General features: G+C 36.2%; 1 protein-coding gene across 3 annotated transcripts in view; it reads left to right on the plus strand.

Moving 5' to 3' along the window:
* ANKIB1 (ankyrin repeat and IBR domain containing 1) overlaps positions 1-23,349 on the plus strand; it is a 153,397-nt gene that overhangs the window by 68,972 nt on the left and 61,076 nt on the right. For all 3 annotated transcript variants that reach the window (XM_004776445.3, XM_004776450.3, XM_004776448.3), the window contains exons 4-5: positions 9,694-9,876; positions 20,330-20,447. In XM_004776445.3, the coding sequence (XP_004776502.1) occupies positions 9,694-9,876; positions 20,330-20,447 (301 nt within the window). The remainder of the gene's footprint in view (positions 1-9,693; positions 9,877-20,329; positions 20,448-23,349) is intronic.

Raw genomic sequence — 23,349 nt, forward strand, 5'->3', positions numbered from 1 at the left:
ATTTTATTTATTTATTTGACAGAGAGAGAGAGAGAGATCACAAGTAGGCAGAGAGGCAGACAGAGAGAGGTGGGGAAGCAGACTCCCTGCTGAGCAGAGGGCCTGGTACGGGGCTCGATCCCAGGACCCTGAGATCTTGACCTGAGCCAAAGAGGCTTAACCCACCGAGCACCCAGGTGCCTTTTTGTATATTCTTTTCTCACCTCCTATGAAAGAATCTCTGCTGAAGTGACTCATCATTATTGATGGGGTTGCATCGTATTTCTCAAGTGAGTTAGAGTAGAAAATAGCTTATTCTTGATAGTAATAATAATTCTTTTATTTTACTGCTTTAATATCTTGCTTCCAAAAATTCTTTTATAAGCATTTCTTTAGTACATGTTGATTTTGAAGTATGTGTACAGTGACATGCTTATTAAACTGTTCCCAAAAATTGAGTGCAGTGCTTTTACCAGTATTATTTTTTGCTCAGTGAAGGAAATTAGTGCTAGGTTTATTCTGAATTGACAGTCCTGATTTGCTTTGTGTGAATGAATGTGTGCGTGTGTTTTAACTTTGATCTGTCAACGTATCACATTCATAAATCACACCATTTGGTAACTGTTTTCATTTTCTATATTCAGAGGAATTAATTGACTTAATAAAACATCCCAAATAGAACCCTATAAATACCTTGGTTGAATTTATTCTAGTTTTCCTCAGCAAATTCCAGCATATCCTTTTACCTATATAAAGGTAATCTCTTACGTATACTTGACTATATACTTGCCCAGCTTTAGGCCTTGATTGACTTTTTATAATGCTTACTATTCATTAAACTAGAAGAAGTTCCAACATACTTTAATTTTCAGAGCTCTTAGTGTGTTTACTAATACTAGTACATAAAATAAATGTCTTGAAATATAGAATCTAATAATTGTACTTCTTACAGTATTAATCTGTAGGTATCTTCATGTGATATCATATTCCTTGAGTTAAAAAGAGTGTATGAAGTATTAATTTTTTCATAAAGCTAAGAGATCATAGTATGGTAAAGAGAGCACTGGTTTCTAGTTTTGGTCTTTACAGTGACTGTCTACTAAACATCTTTGAGATTATCAATTCCAGCCATCCAAGAGAAAACTATCTGTATTATCTCAAAAGACCTCTTTGAACACTAATTTTCTATTGATCTTTGATTGCTCTAAAATATATCCCATTTTCAGTGTAGGGGCTTTAAGGCTAAACTGATTATTTTACTCCATAGTTAAGGCCAGCCTGTTTTGTTTTGTTTTGTTTTGTTTTGTTTTGAACTCTCTTATCTATGGAAATATGCCTTCTCTAGTGGTTCAAAATGTTTTTCTCTCTATGTTTATTTAAAGAGAGACTTGGTAACTCATCAGGTGACAATGTCATATATACATTTAATAATTTAAACAGTTCTTTATGGCTCATTATTTTGAACCATAGAAATAAAATATTAACCTTAAACTTTCCTAATCTTCTTACCGTAATTGTGTTCCATAGTAAGTTAAAAGTACATATCATATACATACACACAATCACACCAAGAACCTCTTAACTATGCAGTTCTTCTGGCAACTTCCAGGTATGAAGATACCGGTGGATTGATATAAGTTATTGCAATGGAATATCTAGCCCTGAAGTTCCTCATGCTATATTGCTGCCTAGTTGACTTCCTTGTATTTATATTCCAAGAGTCTGTCAAATTCAACATACCAAAAACTGTACTCAGTCTTTGTAACCTCTAGCTCCTCCTCGTGACTGCCTTCTATTACTGACACCATCATTATGCGTATATCTAATACTGATACCCGAATTTACCTTGGCCTGGTTTTTGTCTTTGTGTTTGTCTTTTTGCATCAAACTCATGCCACTCATTTGCAGAATAGAGCGATATGGACTGTACAGGCTGGATTTGGCTCACAGTTTGCACTGGACCCTGTATTATGCAAAGAATTGGAAGAGAAAAGCAAAGATTTTTTGGTAAAATTACAAAGATTACAAAGAATTTTTAAAATGTTGGTTAATAGATGCCCAGTACAAAAAAAATGGAACTCCATTAAAACAAATCTTACAAGAATTTAGCTCAATAAATAATACACTTTTTTCTTAGTTGCTGAGTTTTTGTTTTTCTATTTCTTTGGAATACAGATGGACTTTGGAGTAGAATGGTGGGTTAGGTCTATTAGCATGGCCCAATTAAAAGCCCAGTGATTTTTCTCCCCTTGGCCGACTTCCTAAGAGCCGGCCCTAGTCATTAAGCCTCATTTTATTTATATTAGTGCTTTTCCTGTCATAGTGATTCAATACATGGTTGATGTGTGGAGGTTTATTGCTTTTGATAGTGTTTCATTCTTTGTGAAAAGTATTTTTTAAAATGAGCATTATCTTAGATATTTCCTATGCACCTCTGTCCCAGTTGCTTATTCAAAGCTTTAAGTGTAGCTACTTATTGTCAGATCAAATAGAGGTCAGTAGAAAACTGAAGGTGGTAAGTCACTTTTCCCTTTACAGCCATAAGGCCTCTTTGACACTTTGGCAGCTATCAGAGCATTTCACACTTCAATGAAAAGCCCTAAAAACCATTCACAGATCAACCTGAAGAGTTTTACTTAATTATATTGTGTTTTTAGCACATGGAGTTTTAAAACTGAAAAGACTACAGAAGTTGTAGTCCCAGCTCGACAATTTAGTTACTTTGGTTTTCTAATATTTATTAAAATAAGCTATGATTTCCTTATTGCCTCCAAAATATTAATGATGCAAAAGCTGTATTAATTATTTGGGCAGTAAATGTTATAGGCATTGAAGGGAAAAGAAGACCATTTTAATTTTACTTATCCTGGAAGATTACATGGGTACTAGTATGATTTGAGTAGGTAAGATTTCAGTATTTGGAGGAAGATGCTTAAAATGTGCCCCTCAGGGGGCACCTGAGTGGCTCCGTGGGTTAAGCCTCTGCCTTTGGCTCAGGTCATGATCTCAGGGTCCTGGGATCGAGTCCTGCTTTGGGCTCTCTGCTCAGCAGGGAGCCTGCTTCCCCCTCTCTCTGCCTGCCTCTCTGCCTACTTGTGATCTTCCTCTCTCTGTCATGTAAATTAAAAAAAAAAAAAAAAAAGTGCACCTCAGACCTGCGGCATCACTTAGCCTTGGGAGCTTGTTATAAATACGAAGTATGGGCCCACCAGGCCTCCAGATTCTAAATCAGAGTCTCTGGGGCTGTACTCACACCAAGTTTTAAGCAAATTCCTCTGGTTATATGTTTACATGTCAGAGTTTGAGAAGCACTGTCGTAGGTCTCAGACATATGCAGGTTAAAGTATTTTGCAGAAGAGTGATTAGACAGATAACTTAAAATGAAGATAGAGGCCATACCAAGTAGAAAATACTAATGTCAAGGTTAATAATTTGGAATTTATTTATAGAAAACTGAGCCATCAACATTTTTGATTGGAAAAGTACTATTATGAAAGCAAATATAGTAAGATTAGCCTAATGGTGGTTATGTACAATAGATTAGAATGGCGGACTTGTAAAACATTGTTTTGAAGCCTTGCTACACAAAGGATGGTCCTCAGATTGGCATTGGCATCAGTTATTTAGGAAACTTCTTGGAAACGCAAAGTCTCTGGGCTGGTTCCAGACCAGATGAATCTGAATCTGTAGTTTTGGTTTTTTTTAAGATTTTTAAAATTTATTTTGGAGAAAGAGAGAGAGAACAGAGGGAGGAGCAGAGAGAGAGGGAGAAATAGACTCCCCACTGAGCGAGGAGCTTGATACAGGGCTTACTCCCAGAACTCTGCGATCATGACCAGATCCAAAATCCAGAGTCCGGTTCTTAACATACTGAGTCACCCAGGCATCCCCTGAATCTGTAGTTTAACAAGATTCCAAAGTGATTCATATTCGCATTAAGGTTTGAGAAGCCCTGACTTAGAGCGTAATTAGTGGGACACCTACAATGGAATCATAACACTTTTTGTAGAAAGTACATATATCTAATCCCCACCCTGGTTCCCTCTAATATGATTGTCAGGCCATCTGGATGATTCTCACACAGTTTGAAAACTTTTGTGCTGGAATAGTGGTTGTAAACTGGCTGCACCAAAAAAAATCCCATAGTGTAGACCGTGTCTCAAATCAATAAAGTTGGCATTTCTGAGGGTAGAGCCCAAACATATCAGTATTTGAAACTTCAAATTCTTCAGCTGATTCCAGTGGTCAGCCAAGGTTGAAAACCAGTGTAGTAGAGGGAGTGACAGGTTTTAGATTATTATACTAATTCTGGTAGGAACTGATAAAGAGACTCGATTTGTATGGTGGTTTTGGAATCAGAAAGGGTAAGGTTGATGCAAGGGACATTGTGAGGACTTGGTAGCATTTGGTAACTTGGTAAGTTGACAAAAGACAGCAGGGGAGACTAAGGGTTTAAAATGATGGAGAGTTTGAGGGCCCCCAGCTGGCTCAGTTGGTAGAGCACAGAGCACGTGACTCTTAGGCTCATGAGTTCAAGCCCCTCCTTGGGCCTAGAGCTTGCTTAAAAAAGTTAAATGTGTGCAATTTTTAAAAAATGATGGAGGCTTTAAAATGTTAATGTTAAGCTATCTTTGGGTGATAGAGTTTTTCTTTTATTGGTTTTCCACCTTTTCTGTAGCGATCTGATATTATTGTTTATAATTAGAGTAGAATAAATTATTTTTAATTAGAATGAGCATGGTTTTGAACCTGGCTCACTTTGAAGCCTGCTGACAATTAACAGACATTTTAAAAGTGAGATGAGATAAGGGAATTTGCTGAAAGGAAGGGAGAACATACTGAGTTTTCATTTAGAAGGATGGAAATTGAGGTCTTAGGTGTTTCAGGCTATTGAAAATTAGTACTAGTTCTTTGAGGGTAAAGAATATAAATTTAGGGGCACCTGGGTAGCTCAGTCATTAAGCGCCTGCCTTTGGCTCAGGTCACGATCCTAGGTCCTGGGATCGAGTCCCACATCAGGCTTCCTGCTCAGCAGTCCCACTCCCCCTGCTTGTGTTTTCTCTCTTGCTGTGCCTCTCTCTGTCAAATAAATAAATAAAATCTTTAAAAAAAAATAAATTTAGAATTAAGTGTCATCAGCATAGAGTTGATAACTAAAAACTAAAAACAAGGTAGAGGTGAGAAATCCAAGGAAAGATTTAGATTATAGACAAAACTAGAGTGAAAGTCACAGCGCCTATTTGGAGAATGCCTGTGTTTAGAGTGAGTGAAAAGAAGTGGCCTGTGAAGCAAATAGAAAAAAAAAAGCAGAGAAGGGGTGCCTGGGTGGCTCAGTGGGTTAAAGCCAGCGTTTGTCATCCTTTCCTTTAGGCCTCCTTTGCTGCTCCCTGTCAGAGATGAAGACACAGAGGCAAAAGCCACACCTTCGAGCAGTCTTTCATCAGAAGCCCTGGGTGATGGGGCGCCTGGGTGGCTCAGTGGGTTAAAGTCTCTGCCTTCGGCTAGGGTCATGATCCCAGGGTCCTGGGAGGGAGACCCGCAGCCGGCTCTCTGCTCAGCAGGGAGCCTGCTTTCTCCTCTCTCTACCAGCCTCTCTGCTTACTTGTGGTCTCTGTCAAATGAATAAATAAAATCTTAAAAAAAAAAAAAAAAGAAAGAAAGAAAAAAAGCAGAGAAGAGAACTGGTATAATACGGTCATAGATACCAAGAGAAGATTTCAGGAGGAGGAGGTAATCAGTCATGTGACATGCTGCAAAAAGGTAAAGCAGTTAGAAGACTGAGAAAAGCTGTTGAATTTGAGAGTACTAATGATTTTCAGAAGTAATGTTTTAGTGAAATGGTCAGGATAGAAGTCAGACTTCTGGGAACAATTGAGTCTTTTCTAAGGAAGTGGAGAGATCGTGGGTGTCTGTCACCAATTTGAAAAATGTGGTTAAGAAAGAAAGGAAAATATTAGGAAAGTAACTGGAAGGATAACAGAATTAAGGAAAGAACACCTGTACCAGAAAGAGTGAAGATAGAGTACTCAAGGTCATATAGGAAATAGAGATGAAGAAATGGTGATTTTCAACTAGAACAGACTTTGGCAGTCATCTTGTTTTGTAACATCTTTTCTTAGGATTATATAAGCCTCATTTTCTAGATGGACCTGTGCAAATAGAGACTTAAAGAAGTTAATTGATTTGTGCAGAGTCCAGCTATTTAGATGATGGATCAAAGGAGTGGGAAGGGATTTGTCTTGCAGACTAGGGGGCTGCCCTACTACCCTTCTTCCTCTGAGATTATAAAGAGAAAGGAAGGCAAAATAAATGAACAGAAGTGTTGAGATAGTGATAATTGGATGTTTCTTTTAAGCTAGAACATTTTATGTACCACTGAGTGTGCAAGAGAGGCTAAAAGTCACATTTGAATAAAGTATTCAGTTCTCTTTGCTTTAAGAGTGAGGAAATTGATACTTAGTTATAATGCTTTGGTTGAAGCATTTAAAAAAAAAAAAAACTATCTCTTCAGAACCAGATATAAGTCCCTTATTATATAAAAGCAGAACACTTGACTTTTGTAGCATCAGTTTCACTAATATCCCTACCTAATACATCTTTCACTTACTGATGTTCCCAACTTCATGCCCCAAATATCAGCAAGCTGAAATACTTTTTTAAAGTACTGCTCCATTGTCAAGCAGTACTACTGTTACTCAGCTTCTGTGCCAGAAGTACACAATGCTGGTTTTCCCTGCCAAAGCAAATGCTGCAAATATGGACCCTGTGGGTCATCACCAGTTAGGAGTTTTTCCTCCAAGTGCCAGTTGCAGCAATGAGACACAGGTCGTTGTAGTTCCCTCACCTCCACTCCAGTCATTTGAGGACCCCTTTCAAAGACAGATTATTAGAAGGCCAGAAATCTCTCCCAAGTTGCATATATGTTCAGCAGTGACTTTTCAGCAATGACTTTTCGCATACCCATTTTTTTTTAATGCCAAAGAATGCAGTCTGCTCTCCAGCGTATCCTCCTAAGAAGGTTCCCCTTACCAATGTTCTAGAATACCACAGCCTCTTAAATTTTGTTGTCTTTCCTAAAGAATGGAGCATTAAGGTAAAGATGATTTATCTTGTTTGCTGATATTTAGAATCTCTCCTATGGCAGTATCTGTTGTAAAGGAAATCAAATCATGGCTTTGAAATCTTTACCAGTATGCATTTCAGAAATCATTTTCTACTACTCTGAATAAAGAACCAGAAAATAAAGTCAGCTCTCCTAATTTCATAGTGGTCAGAAGCAAATAGTTAATTCTCTGCTAGGATTAGATAAGCTGTGGAGCAAGCAGAATGGCTAAAAACAGGTAATAGACTCTGCTGTAGGTATGGTAAGTCTGTGGACTTTCTTCAAGTTCCCAGTACTGACTATGTTAGTTCATATAAACATATCCTTTTCAACAGCAACATAGGTAGTATTCTAGGGTCAGTGCTTATCAAAAGTTTTTTAAAGATTTTATTCCTTTATTTGAGAGAGAGAGAGAGCAGGAGTGAAGGACAGAGGGAGAGGGAGAAGCGGACTCACCGCTGAGCAGGGAGCCCAACACGGGCTAATCCCAGGACCCTGAGATCACAACCTGAGCCAAAGACAGACACTTAACCCCCTAACCCCTCAAATTTTTATATGCATAAGAATCTCTTGGACATCAGAATCAGATTCTGATTCAGAAGCCTGGAGTGGGAGGGAGGGGTGTGGATGATTATGCTGAGATTCAGCGTTTCTAACAAACTCCCAGGTAGTACTACTGATCTCCAGACCACACTTTGACTAGAGAGGTTCTTCAACTAGAACAGTTAATAGCAGTTAATATGACCTTGCCTTTGGGCTCTAAAATGTGGCTGCAATAGTGGCTGATTAGAGCGATGCCTAGCATACGTTTTTTGTAAAGAGCCAGATATAAAGAGTAAATATTTTGCGCTTTGTGGCCACAAGCCATATTCTTCTTGATTTGTTTCTGTGTTTGCTTTTATAATTAAAAAAATTTTTTTTTTTTTTTTTACCCTGAGATATACCCTCAGCCTTGACCAAGAAGCTGAAGTCATATCCATTGGGCTTGTCAAATTAGCCCATGGCTTTCAGGCCTGACAGATAGAAGTCCCTTATTTCATCAGGCCTCTTGGAATGACTATCAAAGAATCATAAGGATTCCAGTTCCAAAAGCAATAAAGGAACTTTATAAGAAGATCTCTGTGTTTGTTGGAGGGAGGGAGATAAAATTATATGGAAGAAAATTTTTATTTGATGACATAAAACGTGAAAACTGAAGCTACTCATATTTAGATCATAAGTAAAATCCGGGTAGAACTTGACCGTGGACAAGGATGCATTTGACTTCTTTTAATTTATGTGATAGCAAGCTATTCTGTGTGGCAGAACAATAGCCAGTTATGGTTATAAGAAATTGGTCAAACTTCTGTGTGAATCTCAGATCTTCTGCTTAATAGGTGGGTAACTTTGACCAAGTTACTTAACTTCTCTGAGACATCATACTGTCCCTGGGGCTGTTTATAAATAAGAATATGTACTTGAAATACTTAACATAGTGTTTGGAACTTAAAAGACACTAAATGGTGGCTGCTACTATGTTATTGTGGTCATGACTGAATTCTATAAAAGAATCAGCTCCATGACTAATTGTCGCACTATTCTTTAAGGTAGATTATGTCCTAGATTGTCATCCTCATGGCATTTATGTCCTTCCTAATAATGTCTCTGCAGACATAATGGGGAAATTTGAACCAATAGCCTTTAGTAACAACATATTTAACTTTGCAAAACTATTGGAAACCTCAGTAGTAAACAAGACAAGTAACTCTTCCATGTTTTGTTTTGTTTTTACTCTTTCATGTATTTTTAAGGTGAGATTTCTTTGGGCAAAATCCCACCTTTAAAAATTGAAAGATTGTTTGATACAGTATCTTCCCAACTTGGTTATCAGTGCTTATTCTCATCACTTACTTTGAGGACTATTGGAAACAGTTTTGCTTCAGTGATTTTTGTCTTCCTAATTTCAGTTCAGTGATAGACTGGATAATGAGGATATAAATGAAAACTTTTGTCCGTCATGTCAGGCATTCAGTTATTAGTGGTTAAAGTAACAGTATTGCCAGTGTTCTTGTTTAAGAAAATTTATAGAGGGGCGCCTGGGTGGCTCAGTGGGTTAAAGCCGCTGCCTTCGGCTCGGGTCATGATCCCAGGGTCCTGGGATCGAGCCCCGCATCGGGCTCTCTGCTCAGTAGAGAGCCTGCATCCTCCTCTCTCTCTGCCTGCCTCTCTGCCTACTTGTGATCTTTGTCTGTCAAATAAATAAATAAAATCTAAAAAAAAAAAAATTATAGAAATTTATATGATCTAAAGCATTGAGTAACCATAAAATGCTTTTATTTTTAAGTAAAACTTTATTTTTTTTAATTGGGTGGAATGTTTGAATTTCTTTTTAAAGTTTAATAAATTGGCTTTTGTTGTTACTGTTTTTAATCAAAGGAAATCACCCTAATACCAATAAATAAGAATTACCATCTTAAAATCAGAAGCTACTCGTATATAAATAACTTTTATTATTCTAAGTACATACTTTATGTTTTTGGTGTGTTTCATTATATAGTTATTTTTTCAAATATGTAGCATAAAATAACTTGTTTAAATCTGTGGTTGCAAGTTTTTGAAAATATCTCTTTTAGCTTTTAGTAAAACATGGAGGAGATTTATTTGCCGAGAATGAAAATAAAGATACTCCTTGTGATTGTGCTGAAAAGCAACACCACAAAGATTTGGCTCTCAATCTGGAATCACAAATGGTGTTCTCACGAGATCCCGAAGCTGAAGAAATAGAAGCTGAATATGCTGCATTAGACAAACGAGAGGTACAATTCTGTTTTGTTTTATTTTTAAATTAAAAAATATATGGATTTTTTTCTTTTCATAAGTTCTAATTTTATTATATGGTGATTTTATACTATTTTATTTTTCTACTTTAAAATCCAATTCATGTGGTCTTCTTCACCATCATCTACATGGCCATGATTATGAAACTACATGTAGAAAACCTGGAAGTGGCAACTGTGCTCTAACATATGTAAAGATGCTTACTTATATTTATTTATTTTAAAGATATATTTATTTGAAAGGGTAGGGTAGGAGGGTAGGAGGAGGGACAGAGGGAGAGAGAAATTCCAGTAGACTCCGCGCTGAGCATAGCACCCCACACAGGGCTCAGTCTTACAACTCCAAGATCAGACCTGAGCCGAAACCAAGAGTTAGATGCTTAAGAGCCACCCAGGCACCCGTGCTTACTTACGTTTCAGTAGAGAGGCTGATGTGTAATGTGAAGCCCTGACCATTCGCACTGTTCTAAAACTGCAGACCTCCTGTTCCTCAATCCTTCTCTGTTTTCTGGAGTGTTCTTAATAAACATGCTTAGGTAACTTTTATGGTAAAAAACAAAAACAAAACCTTTTCTCCATTGACCACTCTTTCCTAGCCCTGCCCCTCTTCCCCTTCAGTGGTAGCCCCATATCTCTGATCTTCTGAGAAAAACAAAATTTAAGAGCTATCTATACATAACCAACTTCCTCACCTTCCATTCACTCTTCAGCCCTTTGCAGTGTGACTTTCTTCCCTTCTGTTGTGATGAAGGTGCATTTGTCGTGGACATCAAAAGTCATCATGTTGCCAAATCCAGTAGGTATTTCTCTCTCTTCACCTTACTTGAATTCTTCGGCAGCACTTGATACAATTGACCATTCCCTTCTTAGGAAAACATTGTTCCCTTAGCTTCAGGAGCATTGTTCTTTGGTTTCCTTTAAGTCTTTCTTGTTTCAATAAATATTACCTCCATCCACTGAGTTGCTAAGGCATAAATGGGCAAGCATTCTCAATTCCTCATTTCTTCTTATGCCCAAACAGTCTGGGAATCTTGTCAGTTTTACCTCCAAAAGTGTAATCTGAATCCATTTACTCTTCCTGGTCTCTACTCATGCTGTCCAAGGCCCTCTCCATCTGAGTTTCCTAACTGGCCTCCTTCCTTCTATTTTGATCCCCTTAGAATCCATTTTGTACCCATTTTGTACATTTTTAAACTTAAATTAGATCACATAAATCTCTTCTAAATTACTTAGTAGCTTTTCAATGTACTTAGAATAAAATCCAAATTGTTTGCTCAGATATAGGACCTTATATAGTCTTACCACTACTTACCTTTCCAACATTACCTCAAAGCTTTCTCCCCAACACACTTTGCTCTAATTATAATACCTAGACTATACTGAGGCTTTTGCATTTGCTGTTTTCTTCTATCAGAAATCTCCCAGTTTTTCTCTTGGATGGCTCAGTAGTTCTTCAGAGAAGCCATCTTGGGCTATTTTTTCACAAATAGGTCCTTCTCCTTCCATTATTCTTTACCATAATACCCTTTTTTTATAACACTCATCACATGCTGTAGTTATTTTGTTTATGTATTTACTTGTTTTTTACTTTTCTTTCCTATTAGATTGTCTGCTCCATGAGGGCCAGCATTATAACTGCCTTAATCAACAGAGTATTTTTATTGTTTGACACAGTGTACATCCATAGAAGTATTAAGTAAATTATAAGACACAATACATTTTTTCCTCCCAAAATTATTCTGGTTCCTCCATGTTCAATGCCAGCTTGATTCTAAAAGGACTTATACTAACTATTGTTTCTGTGTATTCAGAAAAATAATTATATTGTTTGGGGTTTTTCCCCATGAATTCTCAACAGTTTTTGAGCTTCTGTACTCTCCAGATTGTTAAAGGAACTGAGCTTCTTGGAATTCAGAAATTTGTGGGGGGGGGGTTGTTTTATTTATTTGTTTGTTTGACAGAGAGCAAGAGAGCCCAAGCAGGGGACTAGAAGAGAGGGAGGGAGAGGGAAAAGCAGGCTCCCCGCCAAGCAGTAGCCCAATGCAGGGCTCAATCCTAGGACCCTGGGATCATTACCTGAGCCGAAGGCAGATGCTTAACCATCTGAGCCACCCAGATACCCCCAGAAATGTATATTTCTTTACCCTTTTTGTTTCCTAGGTTATTTTGTGGGAATGCTTATTCAGATTAAGTATACAGAGGAAGAGAGGATGATGTCCTAAGCACTTTCACATGGTTGTTGAATCTACATTGTAATGGTGAATAACAGTTATGCCCCTTTCTTTTTTTAAGTGAGGAAGATAAATCAGAAAATAGCTGAATAATGTACCAGGATCAAAGTGAGCTAAACCTGATTCTTCTGACTTCTCTATTTGCTATACTGCCTATCTTTTTACGCTCTATCATCTTGAGTCAGGCATAGAAACTATTACTGTAGGGTGCCTGGGTGACTCAGTTGGTTAAGCAACTGCCTTCGACTCAGGTCATGTTGAAGTCCCACATTGGGCTCCCAGCTCCATGGGAAGTCTGCTTCTCCCTCTGACCTTCTCCCCTTTCATGCTCTCTCACTTTCTCTCTCTCAAATACATAAAATCTTTAAAAAAATTTAAAAAAAAGAAACTATTACTGTAATATAAAATAATTTAGTCAGAAGGCAACATTTGAACAATAATCTAGAAATAATGTGACATGATTAAATTGAAAGACATTTATGAGTATATTCAGGCTATTATATCAAAGATACTATCTTATAAGTAAATCAGAAAATAATAGTAATCATTATCAATCGATTTAAGATCTAAATGATCTTAATATAACTATAATAGACTATTAAGTTAAAAGTTACAGAACAGTTTGATACTAATTATAAAGAAAAGACTAGTATGTATTGAGAGAAGAGTGAAGTATACTAAAGTGGTAATTATGGATAATGGATAATAATGGATATTTTATGGATTAATGGATAATCTTTTTACCATTATTATTTTTTGTTTTTACCGTTATTATTTTTTCTGTTTACACACATTTCTTAAAATCTATGTCTATTTATGCTAAAAAATTTTTTTTAAATTTCCTCCTTTCTTACTCTACCCCACAGTGGGAAGTTTCTTGTGTGTGCTACCAGACTTAAGCAAACATATGTGATACAGAATTTTTAATGCAAAAGTAGGGTCATATAGTAAGTATATTGAGTATTTTTTAATTTTTTTTTAATTGAAGTATAGTTGACACACAGTGTTATACTAGTTTCAGTTGTACAGCATGGTGATCAGCAAGTTTATATGTTATGCTGTGCTCACCACAAATATTCGGTCACCATAAATTGCTATAATATGTCACTACACAACTCTGTCACAGTACCATTCACTTGATTTCCTATGCTATATCTCTTACTCCTGTGACTTATTTATTCCGTAACTGGAAGCCTTATTTCTCCAACTCCCCTTCATCCATTTTGCCCACCACCCACCTCTGACCATCCCTCCCTCTAGCAACCATTAATCCTCTGTATTTATGTGTCTGTTTCTGCTTTTTGGGTTTTTTTTTGTTTATTCATTTGGGGTTTTTTTTGGATTCCCCATATAAGGGATATCATATGATATTTGTCTTTCTCTGACTTATTTCCCTTAGCATAATACCCGTTAGGTCCATCAAAGTTGTTATAAATTGCAAGATCTCACCTTTTTATTTTAACAGCTGAATAATATTCTATCAGGTATGTGTAGGGACACCACATTTTACCCTCATCTATCAATGTGCGTTTAGATTGCTCCCGTATCTTGGCTATTACAAATAATGATGTAGTAAACATAAGGGTACATATATCTTTTCAAATTAATGTTTTTGAGTTCTTTAGGTAAATAATCCAATAGTGGAATTACTAGGTCATATGGTATTTTTGCTTTTAATTTTTTGAGGAGTCTCCATCCTGTTTTCCACAGTGGCTGCATCAGTTTACATTCTCACAAATAGTATGTGAGGGTTCCTTTTTCTCCACATCCTTGCCAACTCTAAAATAGTTTTTCAACTTAACAATACATCATGAACATCTTTCCTAAGTCAGAACATATAATCTACGTATTTTAACCATTTACTTATTAATTTAGATATTTTTTGTTACTAAAAACAAGACTAAAGTGAATATTTATCTACTTGTTACATATTTATCTTTATCCAGTTGTGTCATTCTTGTGGTTTAAAACATGGATCTGGGGCGCCTGGGTGGCTCAGTCATTAAGCACCTGCCTGCAGCTCAGGTCGTGATCCCAGGGTCTTGGGATCAGGTACCGCATCGGGCTCCCTGCGTAGCAGGAAACCTGCTTCTCCTTCCACTCCCCCTGCTTGTATTCCCTCTCTCAGTGTGTCTTTCTCTGTCAAATAAATAAATAAAATCTTAAAAAAAAAAAAAAGGATCTGAAATCACACTGACTGGATTCATATCTTACCCCCATGACTGACTACTGTATGACCTTGAGGAGTTTATTCAGTCTCTCTGCTTCGATTTCTTCTTCCTTAAAATGGAGATCATAATGGTCCCTGCTTTGTAGAGTTGTAGTGATCCTTAAATGAGATATAATATATGTAAATACTTGGAACAGTACCTGAGTCATTATATGTGTTATTTAAATGTATGCTGTTTTAATCATGATCATTTTATCATTGTTACTGCATGTATCTACACATTTTGAAAGTATATTCCCTATAAATTTGTAGAAATTGGTTTGATGGATCATGAAATATATACATGTTATGGTTTAATAGATGCTGTTAAACTGTCCTAAAAGATTATATCAAATTATTTTCTTCTAGTAGCATATTAGAGAATATGAAAGAGTGTTAAATATTAATATGAAGGAATTTCCTCACATTTCTGCTAGCCTTAGATATTATCAATGTTTTTAATTTTTGCTAGTTTACGTAAGTGGTACCTATTTGAATTTATTCGGTTATTCTGTAATTTATTGTTTATTTGCTTTTTTCCCTATGGATTGTTTGTATTTTCTTAATGCTTTCCAGGAAAACTTTATTTTTCTTTATCCCAAGTTTTTTACTTAGAATATTCAGATATAAATTTTTCTTCCTCTGTGGCTTCTGAATTTGTGTTTAGGTTAATATTATAATCATATGCCCCTATATTTGTCCTAGTTTTATAGTTTTGTTTTTAATCTATATTAGATTATTTTTGTCTCTTATTTCATAATGTAAAAAACAATACTTTTGTAACTACTTGTACACAAATGCTTATAGCAGCACTGTTCACAATAACTAAAAGTTGGAGATGACCCAAATCTCTATGGAGATGACCCAAATCTCTATCAACAAATGTGGATAAATAAAATGTGTGGTAAACATACACGATGGTATATTAATCATAAAAAGGAAAGAAGTACTAACATGCTACAATAAGGGTCAATCTCAGAAACATTGTGCTATGAGGAGAAGGCAGACAGAAAAAGTCCGATGTTAAATAACTCCATTTATAGAAAATATCCAGAATAGGTAAATCCATAAAGACAGAAAGTACACTAGTGTTTGCCAGTGTCAGGGAAGAGGAAGGACTAGGGAGAGACTAATATTAATGGGTATGGAGTTTTATTTTGGGATGTTAAGAATGTTTAGGAATTAGATGCATGTGGTGGTTATACAACATTGTTGAACTGAATTGTACATTTTAAAATTGAGGATTTTTTAAAGACTTTATTTATTTGGAAGAGAGAAAGGGAAAGCACAAGTTGGGGTGGGGAGAGAGAGGCAGACTCCCCGCTGGTCAGGGAGCCCAACATGGGGATCTCTTTCAGGACCTTGAGTTTATGACCTGAGCTGAAGGTAGATGCTTAAATGACTGAGCCACCCAGGTATCCCTAAAATTGTTATTTTTAAGTAAGGTGTGTTTCATAGCAATTTAAAAAATAAAACCAAAAACAACTCTTTCTTTAAAATTCATTTTGTACTTTCTGCTTTGACTCTGATCAATTTTTGGATTATTCTCTCTCTGCTAATAGTTTTACATGGTCTGCTATGTAATTGTATTAAACTACATAATTTTAGGTAGTTTAATATTTTATTTATTTATTTGAGAGAGAGAATGAGTGAGGAGAAGGTCAGAGGGAGAAGTAGACTCCCCATGGAGCTGGGAGCCCAATGCGGGACTCAATCCTGCGACTCCGGGATCTTGACCTGAGCTTAAGGCAGTCACTTAACCAACTGAGCCACCCAGGCGCCCATAATTAGGTGGTTTAAAAGGTGTTTATTTTAGCTAAGTTTCTCAATTCAGTTAATGATCTGGACACTGTATAGTATTTTATATCTATAATTTCTTCTTGATAGATTTTAATTAAGTTTCCCTTCAGATTAGTTTATAAATGGATAAAATCTATTTCTTCACCCACCATTCAGTGAAACTCTGAGTGACTAACCACTCTGCCAGACACTTTTAGGAGCTTGAAGATATAGTGAGGAACAAAGATAAGGTCCTGTCCTCTAGGTGCTTATGTACTGGCATCAATATAGAAGCACACAAATAAGGTTAAAAAAAGTAAATAGACACAATTTGTGAGAGTGGTAACTGCCATGAGGAAATAAAAACAAGATGGTTTGTTGGAGTGATGGCTGGGAAGAGTGTATTTAATTTACATAAACCTGTAAGGACGGAAAAGAGAAACTGGTGAGTTTTGGACCTAGTTAGGGGTCAGGCTCTATAGTAGACTGTGTGACTATATGTGGGTAAATGGAGGGAAAACGGAACAATATGTTGTTATGAAAGCCATCTAACAAATTTCCCCTCCCGCTTCTATCTGAGTCAATAACTCAGGAAGGCTCAGGCTCTTTTTCTTTCAGGAAACCCATATGGTGGACATTGCCTTAGCTGGCTTCTCTGGTTAGCAGGTTTAGCCTACCGTGCAAGAGCAGCTGCCTTCCTCTTAGATCAAAGTACAGATCAGGGTAGACCAGGCCTTAATTCAGGGGAGGACAGATGAGTAAGAAGAGAAGAAATGGAAACAAAGGGAAGAGTCTGAGAATCCTAGACATTCTACCTGTTCTTTCCCCTCTCTCCTCCTGGCTAAGCTCATGGATCAGCTAATGAGAGATACTAAGAAGAATTGGAAATATTCTTTGTTCCCTGGGTTCCTTTCACATCTTCTAAAATTTTAACAATTACTAATACATTTGGGTATGTAAGTACCCATTTTTCATTTTTTAACAATAAGTATGTTTTACCTATATAATTGGGGAAAGCTGTTTTCATTGTGAAAAGAAATAAATTCTTTCATGAATACTTTGTTGTAGTCTTCTCTGAAACAGTTTTTGAAGATATTGTCACTTTATACATGATAGCCAAAGGGGTACAGTTTGTATGTTGGCCTCTTTCACATTTTTTCAGTGGTATTTTGGTAGCAGAAGAAAGCACTAGTGCAAAAGAGGTACTTTTATTTGCTCTTACCTTTTTAAATTAGTTTCCTTGTTCTTTCTCTGTATCAGTACCTGATTTGAAGGTTAATACTACATTGTGTTTAATTTGAAAATAGAAGCAGTTTATCTTTCCAGCAAGAAAGAGAAAGGCATTTTAATCGTTCTTGCAGAAGAGAAGGCTAGTGCCCACTTGGGACTGAGCAATGTATTGAAATGCTTCACATGACCTAATTACAGTTTTGTTGCAGAGATTCAGAGTGAATATGTTACGTGTTCATGAAAGCAATATGTCTTTCTGTTTCAAGAACTATTTTTCTTCCATTGTAACCTAAATTTAAAACTGAATTTTTTTAGATTGTTTTATATTCTCTCTTTTTAAACATACCTAAGATCAAATCTCATTTGGCTCACATAAATAAAGTAGAATGGTAGCTAATCTAAAAAAGAGCATTTAGATTGGGTGTTATATGGGAGTGTTGAATCACTATATTGTACACCTGAAACTAGTATTACACTCTATGTCAACTAATTCAAATAAAAACCTAAAAAATTAAAAATTAAAAAAATAAAAAGAATATTTAGGAAATAATACAAGGAAGTATACAGTTGCCACCACTAGGAATGTCAAGAAATACCCATTCTTGTTGCTGAGGCAGAAGAGGTATCTGGAATCCCAAGTCGAAACTTGGAACATATTTTTTAGAAGTAACGTTTTACATAATGTGTAAGTTATCTACTGGAGTGAATACTATAACTTTAACCATAAAAGGATTTCTTAGATTTTTGCAGGGGAAAGTGTGATTCACAAATTAGCTGAAAAGCAAACTGTATATGATAATTTGGGGATTATAAGGGTTAAGAAATTTATCATGTCAAGTGAGAAAAATTATCCCTGTTGAATAGAATCTCAGTCATATGTGGTTAAATAAGAATTGGTGAAAGGAGGGTGCCTGAGTGGCTCAGTTGTTAAGCTTCCAACTCTTTGTTTTGGCTCAGGGTGCATGGAATTGAGCCCCACTCCCTTCCTCATTGGGCTCCCCATTCAGTGGGAAATCTGCTCTGCCTTCCTCTCCTGCCCCTTCCCCCATGTGTGCGCTCTCTCTCTCTCTCTCTCTCAAATCTTTAAAAAAAAAGAGAGAGAATTGGGGAAATGGTTTTCACAAATACCCCCCCCAAAGTGAAGCAAGAAATAAAGATAGTAGCTTATTCTAAAAATATCTGTAAGTCAACTAAAACGGATGAGATTTGCTAATTGCCCAGAGGTCTCTGAAGATTGTGATATGGCTGCTACAGGACAGCCTCAATTCTTAGGAATTTCAACTGCTTTTGTCTTTGGCCTTTAGTCTGTGCTTACTGTAGTAAACTGATTACAACTGTTTAAAGGAATTGAAGTAGACAATATATCGATGTTAATAGCACAATATTGAGTAAAAATAAAAGGAAATTGCCTAAGTTACGTTATAATGTTATGACAACCATACAACAAATTCATGATAGGCATTTCCATAGGCAATGATAGGGAGAATTAGGGAAATGTAATGGGGAAAACATATTACAGATTATTTTAGGTTTTACATTATCCTGTCCTTGTCCCCGTGGTCTGTTACCTGCAGTCAATTGCAAGCCAGAAGCAAATGATCTTCCTTCTGACACATCCTCAGAAGGTCGGTAGTAGCCTAATACTATATCATAATGCCTGTGTTATTCACCTCACTTGATCTCATCACACAGGCATTTTACCACTCATTTCATCACAAGAAGGGTGAACACAGTCCAGTAAGATATTTTGAGAGAGAGAAACCACGTTCATACAACATTACAGTATATTATAATTGTTTTATTATTGTTGTTAATCTCTTACTGTGCTTAATTCATAAACTTTATCATAAGTATGTATGTATAGGGAAAAACTACATATGTAGGGTTCAGTACTATCGATGTTTTCAGGGATCCATGATGGAGAGTATTGAGACGCACATTCCCCAATGAATGAGAGTGGAGGGGAAATTGCTCCATAAAATTTTGCTTCTTGTGTTTCATTTTGTTTTACAAAGGACTTGAAACAAGTATAGCAAAAATGTTAACAGTCTGAATAGTGAAACACTGTTTTTATGTTTTCTTTTAAAAGCAAAGATAAAAGATTACAAAAGAATAAAAAACTTGAGATGATATAGTACCTATATAAAGAAGACTATATAGTACCTATATAAAGGACATTAACAAATACTTGAATAAACAGAGGTAATATGTTTATGACTAAGAATTCTGAATAGTATAGCATAGTCACATCTCCCCAGGTTAATTAGGAAGTATCATATAATCCCATTAATAATCCACATTGGATCTTAGTAAGTGTATATGTTTGGTGATTCAGTGGTTAAACTCAGTGAACATATGTATTTACATATATATTTACATATATAATTGATTTATAAAAGGCAGACTGGATAAAAATACTTGAGAACTTTACTCATGATTATTGCTCAGTGGGGTGGTATTACAGGTTTTTATTTCTAATTATTTTTTTGGATTACCCAAATTTTTAAAAATTATAAAGTAAGATCATCTTTATAGTATGGTGCCTTTATTTTTTTTTTCAGAATTTTATTTATTTATTTGACAGAGAGAGATCACAAGTAGGCAGAGAGGCAGGCAGAGAGAGAGAGAGAGAGGAGGAAGCAGGCTCCCTGCTGAGCAGAGAGCCAGCCACGGGACTCGATCCCAGGACCCTGAGACCACGACCTGAGTCGAAGGCAGCAGCTTAACCCACTGAGCCACCCAGGTGCCCCTGGTGCCTTTATTTTAGAATAAGAAGATCGCATGAGCCTTAGTATCCCATTTTCATAGCTTGTGTAAGATTTGTGAAACAGTAGTTTGAGATTCTTGATGATGAAAAGGCCCACAGAGCCTTTTTAACTTCAGTAATCAAACTGAAACAGGAAGATTGAATTAAATGATTATCACATATATGTGTTTATAAGAGTATAACAGCCAGTTTAACTTGATTTTCTTCTTTTCAAAGCCATATGAAGGATTACGGCCTCAGGACCTTCGTAGATTGAAAGATATGCTTATTGTGGAGACAGCAGACATGCTTCAGGCTCCACTGTTTACTGCTGAAGCTTTACTTCGAGCTCATGGTAATGAAAAATGTCTTGTGCTTCTGTACATAAATGCCTTTTGAAACTTCTGAGTTAAAATACAGCTATTTTACTATATCAGTATAAAACAAAATGGTTTGTTAAACAAGCCTAAGTTGTTTTTTGTGTAGTGGTTACTGTAGTACGTACCCAGCATACTTAGAACATTCCATATTTTGGAGTACAAAGTGGCTATAAATCATAGAGGAGAAATGGGAAGTTTGTGTTTTAAAAACCAGGCTACTAAATCAGCTTATGGATTGTCTAATTTTAGAAATGTGCCTGATTTGAGCAGGGTTGAAGGTTGGAATCCATAGTCCTAGTCCTAGTTTTAACATTAATTTTTACTAAAGTCAGTTAAACACCTAACAGTTGTAGTATTAGTACTGTCAGTTACATTTATTTTATATAAAAGCTGTTTCTCACTGTGAAATGTACAAAGAGAAGTTATGGAGTCAACACAAAAATATACAACCCTTTTTAAATTTGTTTGTTTTGTTTTGTTTTAGGGTTTTTTGTTGTTGCTATTTAAAGGACATTACCAACTTTACTCAGGAAAAATACTCAGTTTTAAGTTCTCTGTGATACTTAAGGCAGCCATTCTGATTGTTGTCACATGCTGAGTTGGACCCCATCATTGCACAGTTTATATTGGATATTTTGGTTGGTTTCAAAGATACTTTTTTTCTGATTTAAAAATTATTTTGAAAAAGAGAATGGTGAATGGCTCTTCTGCCTGTCTTACCGGTCTGTTTGAACTATAAATTTGTATCATCAAAACCAAAATAGAATGTCAATTTCCAAAATTTTTTATGTAATTTTTTGATCAGAAGAAAATTTAAAATTCTCTATTTCATCATCCTTTGGTCATCACTGTGAATAATTTGATATATAACTTTCTAGAATCCCTACGTTCAATATTGATATTTCCTAGGGTTCTGTACTTGAGATTATTCCCACTTTATATACCAGTGGCTTGTAAATTTTAGTATAAATGAGGATTACCTGAGAAACTAAACAGAGATTCCTAAACTGTTTTCAAGTCTAAGTCATTAGGTGAGGGTGAGGCTTAAAATACATGTTGTAAAGATGCCTCCCAAGTGGGCAGACATTTATCTAACGAAACTGAAGCTTTCAAAAACCACCCAAATAATAAAGAGTGTATCTGCAGCCTGACTTTAGTAAAGTATTTGAGGTTGGGCTTCTAAATGTCTGTTTAACATTTTTTTTTCTTCAATCTAAGGATGTCCACACCTAAACTCCTCTTTTTTCCCACTATCTTGATACACAAGCATCACATTCATCAAATTACACTGCCAGAAATGTGAAAGTCGTAGTTTACTCCTCCAAACCTGTTACATTTGGCCACAGTCTCATCATTTCTCTTCTTAAGTGTCTCTCATCTTCCCTTCTCCCCACCCCCGACTCCCTCTCTAGGTCTTTCCATTCCCACTGCCACTGACTTAAATTCAGGCTGTCATTCGTTTCCATCTAAATCATAGTCTGCTGAGTCCTGGTCTCCAGTGTTGTCATTCTTCTTTCATCCTATTAATTTTTCATATTGCCATTAGACTGTTCTTTTAAAATGCACATTTGAGCATTTCACTCCCTTGCTGAAAAACTCTTCACTAGCTCTCCATGAACTTAAAACCATCCAAACCCTTTAGTAGACCTTCATGACCCAGATTTGTTTACCTGGTCTGTCATATCCCCATTTCTCTACTTACCCACTCTTGCTTTTCCTTAGTAACCATGTCTTCCAGGAAACCTTTCCGCTTATGTGTTCCCAAGTCTGAACCAAGACCTTCCTGTCTGTTCCTACTACATCCTGTGTCATACAGTTAAAGTATAATTTTATAGTAATCTCCTCATTTGCTTTTCTTCTAGATTAACCTGTGAGCTCTTAGAGGGTAGCTTTTAATGTTTTTTGTTTCCATAGTACCTGACATACACTAAGCTCTCAGAAAATGGTTATAGAATGAATAATACATAATAAATAATATACCTGGAGTGTTATTTATATATATGTTACTCCTGTACATATTCCATTGCCCAGAATTCAGTGACTTGGCTACAAGCAACAGTTCTACACTGGAGCATTTTGTGTACTTATAACCATTTCTGCCACAGGTATCTGCAGTCACCTAGATAATGTATCATAACTCTGAGTTACAATTTATAGAGAATCTAAGTTATGTAGAGTATCATGGCTCAGGTTACAGTATATAGAGAATCGAAGCCTAACCTTACGAAAAATTTTTAAAAGGAACATTTTTATCTCTATTTGTTTACATTGTGTCATCAAGTATTATTAAATGATCAACTCCAGGGGCACCTGGGTGACTCAGTTTGTTAAATGTCCAACTCTTGTTGTCAGCTCAGGTATGATCTCAGGGTTGTAAGATCGAGCCCCACATCAGGGGGGCTCCATGCTGAGCATGGAGCCTGCTTTAGATTAATTCTCTCTCTCCCTCTGCCCCTCCCCCCCAAAAAATGGGGTAAAAATTTTTACCCCATTGATAGTTTCCTAAGTTACTTCTTTTACATAATAAGGATCAGTTCTAATAAGGTGACAATCTAATTGAATTTTCTTATTTGGTGTTATTTATTCTGTGATAACTTTTTTGATAACTTAGTAGTCTACATTTCCCTGTTTAGGCATAAAATAGAGGCTGGCAGGTTTTCAAATGGACATCTCTTCTGTATTGTTTGTGTAATACCAGTAACAGTGACATTTGATAATCAAATAAGATTTACAGAGATAACTGATGTTAGTGAATAAAATAGTGCACAGAACTATAATTTATACTAATTGCTCTCGGAGTCAGAATAGCCTCTGTTTCAGAGCCATTGAACTGAATGAACTATTTGGAAGATTTATAGGTTATATCCTGGGTAACAT

Source organism: Mustela putorius, unplaced genomic scaffold (genome assembly GCF_011764305.1).
Source record: "Mustela putorius furo isolate JIRA1106 unplaced genomic scaffold, ASM1176430v1.1 tig00003845_pilon_pilon_pilon, whole genome shotgun sequence".
Classification (NCBI taxonomy): Eukaryota; Metazoa; Chordata; class Mammalia; order Carnivora; family Mustelidae; genus Mustela; species Mustela putorius.